This window comes from Chaetodon auriga, chromosome 7 (genome assembly GCF_051107435.1).
Source record: "Chaetodon auriga isolate fChaAug3 chromosome 7, fChaAug3.hap1, whole genome shotgun sequence".
Classification (NCBI taxonomy): domain Eukaryota; kingdom Metazoa; phylum Chordata; class Actinopteri; order Chaetodontiformes; family Chaetodontidae; genus Chaetodon; species Chaetodon auriga.
In genome coordinates, this window is record NC_135080.1 from 24173706 (window position 1) to 24178423 (window position 4718).

General features: G+C 43.0%; 1 protein-coding gene across 1 annotated transcript; it reads right to left on the minus strand.

Annotated features, from left to right (window-relative positions):
• Positions 1-524: 524 nt before the first annotated feature.
• On the minus strand, positions 525-1887 carry LOC143323444 (serine/threonine-protein kinase pim-3-like). Its single transcript, XM_076735289.1, has 6 exons — positions 1882-1887; positions 1617-1664; positions 1444-1500; positions 1082-1257; positions 755-945; positions 525-616 (listed from the first exon to the last, which is right to left on the minus strand). Exons 1-6 carry the CDS (start codon positions 1885-1887, stop codon positions 525-527), a joined length of 570 nt encoding a protein of 189 aa, XP_076591404.1.
• Positions 1888-4718: the final 2831 nt, after the last annotated feature.

Here is a 4718-nt window from a genome sequence, read left to right on the forward strand (position 1 = left end):
TTGGAAGCACAAGAGTGTCCACTGTGACTCCACTGAAACTGTTTTGAAGAAATACTGGAACATGTTTGAAACAACCTCTCAGAGAACCTCTGTTATATCATATATTATTGCTAGAAACACATAATAAAACACCAGTATCGAAACACTGAGCAGTCACCATGACTATTATAATAGTAATGTGACCAGCTGATCCCAGATCTGTGCAGGAGAAACTATCTTTGTCAATATCAGATGTTCGTCAGACGGCTGTCGGAGAAAATTCTCTCATTTCCTTCCAGCTCTGTCAGTCCTTCACTCTACATGGTATTATAAAAATGAAGTGTTTGAACACAAGCAGCAGATCTACACAATGCAACACATTCACACTTCCTGTGTACACAAGAAGCTAAAACAATGCAATCGCACCACTTCCTCGTCTTTCACTAAACCACCAAGAGCTTAAGGCTATGTTGAGGCTTATTTCTATCAGATCCTGGGCCAGCCCAGGGGGTGCTGGGAGGTGTTTGGGGGTGGGCTGTGTGGCATTATGTGAACCAGGGGTGCTGCAGCATCTGCTCCAGGGTGGCACACTTCGCTGGGGAGACAGCCAAACACTTCTTCAGCAGATCCTGGCAGTCTGAGACGAGAGAGAACAGAGAACAAAGCAAACATGAGGGTGGAAGCTGCAGTGATCTCTGGGAGCATGGACGGTAAAAGCTTTGCACGTTATTACAATCAAAACTCAGGTTCTGTATTGACTCCAGCATTGTCTGACCTTTGGACACTTTTAGCTCCTTCAGCTCTTGGATGAATCTAATTCTTCTGCAGAGGAATTTGGAGGTGGTGAACTGTTTGTGTCCATCGAGCAGTCCATAGAGCAGTGAGGCCAGCTGCCAGACTGTGGCTGGGTCGGCCTTGTGTCTGCCCTGTCGGTAAATCTCTGAGGGGGCGTATGCAGAGGTTCCGACAACACAGACAGACAGAGGGAGACAGAAAGAAACAAAGGACGAGGAGCAAGATTTCAATGGATTTCAATGAAAGTGGTCACTCCAGAGATCAACAGATGGGTGAAGAGTAGGAGCAGAAGCCAGACATCGTACCAGAGAAGGAGCTATAAGGTCTCTTCTTCACGAAGCAGCCGCATCCAAAATCTATGATCCGCACCCGAGGGACATCAGAGCCGGTTTCAACAAGAGCGTTTTCTGTCTTGATGTCTCGACGGAAGACTCTCACAGACTGCCTTTGAACGGCTGCCTCCACCAGCTGCCTCATGACATTCTGACAAAGAGATGAAGACCAACAGATGAGTCAGTGTGGACTGAAGAAGGGGCTGCTGGGTGATACTTCTGTTACAGCTTTCACACAGAAATGTTCCTCCAAGTTCAGTTCAGTGCACCTGAGAGAACGATGTCATTCAAACACCGGTGACACTAACAACAACACAATGCACAGATGCAGGGGTACAAAGATGCTTTCAAACTGAATGCGGGTGGGCACCAAGTGTGTCTCCCCATTTACCACCTAAAGGACAGAGGACACATCATAGACGTGGTTGTGTGTTGTGTGTGTGTTTACCATCAAAGTAACAAACAACGATTTTAACAGTTGATGCTGAGACATCACATCAAATCACTCACCTTTCTTCTGCTCTCCACATCTGCTTTAGAGATGTGTTTGATGGCCACCTGCAGGACAGAATCAGCAGCACTGTGGTCAGAGCAGGGAGTGATGAGTGTGTGTGTGTGTGTGTGTGTGTGTGTGTGTGTGTGTGTGTGTGTGTGTGTGTGTGTGTGTGATGTGAGAATAGATATGGAATACTTACTCGGCCTTAAAGTCTGCAACAAACAGACACCAGGATTTCACACTTACCTGAATCTAACGGAGAGTTTTTAACTTCTTCACGTCCATGTTGCTTTGTGCTCGATGCCGATACCAGAGAGAATAAACTGATGTGAACAAGCAGAACTGGTGTTGAACTCTGAATGTTGGATCTGATGACAAGGGATCCATTCTGTGACACCACTGATCCGACGCAGGCTGAAGTAACTATAGAGACAAAAAAATAGAAGTCTTTCAAACATTTGGTTAGAAAATAAACAAAACAGTGGAGTTGAAAAGATGAATTACTGAATATGTTGGGTTTCACCAAACAAAGATGAAATGTCCTTTTCAGTCACACACTGTAAATCCTCCATTACACAGAAACCTTCAACTAATCACTGACCACTTGAAACAAAGACGTGACTTCAGTGTGTTTTCTTTAATGAGGTGTATCTCATACAATTGAGAATAAATTACTGATTAAACCTGCATTTATTGATTTTATTTTACTTTATTTTATTATTTTTTGACCTTTTCAGGACAGCACAACAAACTGTAAACACTGCGTTAACATATCCACCTGACGAACAGAAGTCATATTCATTTTCATTTTAGTGCTGTTTTGGTCTCCACCAACTCCTGAGAAACATATCCGGTGATCTGTCTGCTGAATGCTCCACTATGTTCACCCTGTCGTAGCTAACATTACTGAAAACCAAAACGATGATCTAAAAGAGGCTGACAAGCTCTACAGAGCTGAGGGTCCAACTGCAGACCTCACATGTAAAGATTCAAGGTTTACAGGCCATGAACAGGCCATGAACTCTTGCTGTTTCCCGGGCCAGTGATTGACAAGACTACAAGTATGACCTCGACCAATCACAGCATGTCTTATCTCACAATCACACTCTAGATCAGGCGTCATCAGGGAGGTGGGTGAAGCAGCTGTCAATCAAATTGACAGACGCATTGTGTGTGATGCTGGCGGTCTTGTGTACCAAAAAAAAAGAAAAAGAGAAAACAGCTGTGAATGAGCTCTGATATTAAAGCCAAATACAAGAGGCAGAGTAAACTTGGGCCCACTGGGTCCTGATTTCTACATCTACTGTGTAGCATCCAGATAACAATTAGCACAGGTACAACAAATTTCACATACAGCAATTTTATGTCCACAGTTATTTATTCTACAAGGAGCAGGCTTGGCTGTGTCAAACACTCGACTAACATTTGATCTGGAATTAGTAATGATAAGCATATTCGGGATAATGTTATGACAGCACAGCAGCTCCTCGCCTGGCTGATGAAGAGCTTCCACTATGTCTCGCTAACATTTGTCTTTTTTGACTCGGTTTTCCTCCCTCGAGGAAATGTCAAATAGGCTTGTCCCACCTGACAGCAGCAGCCTCTGCATCCCTCCTCCTCCTCATGTTTGTCCTGACTGCACTCTAGAGAGAGCACCTGATTGGTCAGTGCTGGTAGTAGGAGATGTCACATTAGATGAGTCAAGACAAAAAAATCTGACATGCTAGACTTTGCGTCGCGGAGTCTTGGGGAGTCACAGACGTCCGATCGTCGTTCATGATCGACCATGATGCTGGTAATTCATCCGCCATGACAAAATCATCTAAATCGTGTTGTCTGACCCAGGCCTGAGACGATGGGCCAACAGGAACAGTCGAGGCCTTTCTCAGTTGGCTTTCTTATCTGTACTTTTGAGGTGTGATTTCAACATAATGTCCAAAGTTGAAGCTGCAGGTCATGTGATGGCCTTGAACACAGAGAGACTTTTTGCCATTATAAATAAATTTCTGTAAAATGAAAGAAATCATCCTGAGTATCACACACCTTTAGAAATTCCTTTTTCATCTTCACAATTTCAACTTTGAGGTCCAAAACATATGATCAAGCACAGATTTTCCTGAGTCATTAAGTTTCAGGGGCTAAAAGGGGCCAGTTTTTGCTTTAATACTAATATACTAATATTGAAAATTCAAAACAGTAGAAACAATATTGCCAAATTTCACATTGGATTTTGAATCGCACATGAGTAAACTGTATTTCATAAAATACACTACTACAGTACTATTGAATAGAAAAATATACCCGCAGCGTAAAAATATGTAATATTGCACAAGATAAGTCACACAGATTTCTCTCTTTTTTTTTGAGAACAAAGAAAAAAGCCTGAAAACAAAGAAGACACAACCTTAAATGTGGACCAGGCATCGACTAAAAACTATGTGGTTGTCGAGGCCTCAGTAGCCAGATGCTTTGTGTGCACACTACATGACTGCATGGCCTTAACAACCTCTGTCTCAATGGTTTCCTGTCTGTTTCTGTTGCCTAACATATGTGAAAATAAAAAGAAGTAAAAATATTTAAACAAACCCACAGCATTTTGATGATTATAATCATACGTTTTATTTGCTCCACTGGTTCTTGAAGACACACTTTAGATTATCTGTTAACATCCTGCTAAAAATGTTCTCTTTTGACATAACATTTCTCTCAATAAGTGGACATGGCTGGGCCTCCAGAGGGGATAAGTGTCTCTGCAGGGATGAATAGGAACGTCATCATGGACCAAACTCTACCTCATATCCTCAGGTTCCTGCACACTCTGTCGCACTGGTTTAGCTCAGTGGTTACTTCGAACATCAATTCTCTCTGAAGAATTCGCTGCTCTCTCTCCCTCCCTGGGATCGAACCACGGGCGCTGTCCAGTGTTTTGTCTCCTTCTGATTGTAAGCTGCACCACAACAACTGCTTTTTACACTAATGTCTCCTTCGATAGAATTAAAGCTCTGTTGCAGATCTGTAGATCTTTTTCTCTGCAGCAACGTCCCTTTAGGACCTTCAGGTCAGACAGCAGCAGCCTTGATAATGTCTGTTTTCCTGTTGTTGCTGATGCGCTGGTG

Excerpts from the sequence above, each read along its gene's own strand:
- LOC143323444 (XM_076735289.1), bottom strand. Across the intron at positions 1,501-1,616 it reads ATGTGGAGAGCAGAAGAAAG|GTGGTAAATGGGGAGACACA; the intron begins GTGAGTGATTTG and ends TCTGTCCTTTAG. Across the intron at positions 1,258-1,443 it reads TTCAGTTTGAAAGCATCTTT|AATGTCATGAGGCAGCTGGT; the intron begins GTACCCCTGCAT and ends TCTCTTTGTCAG.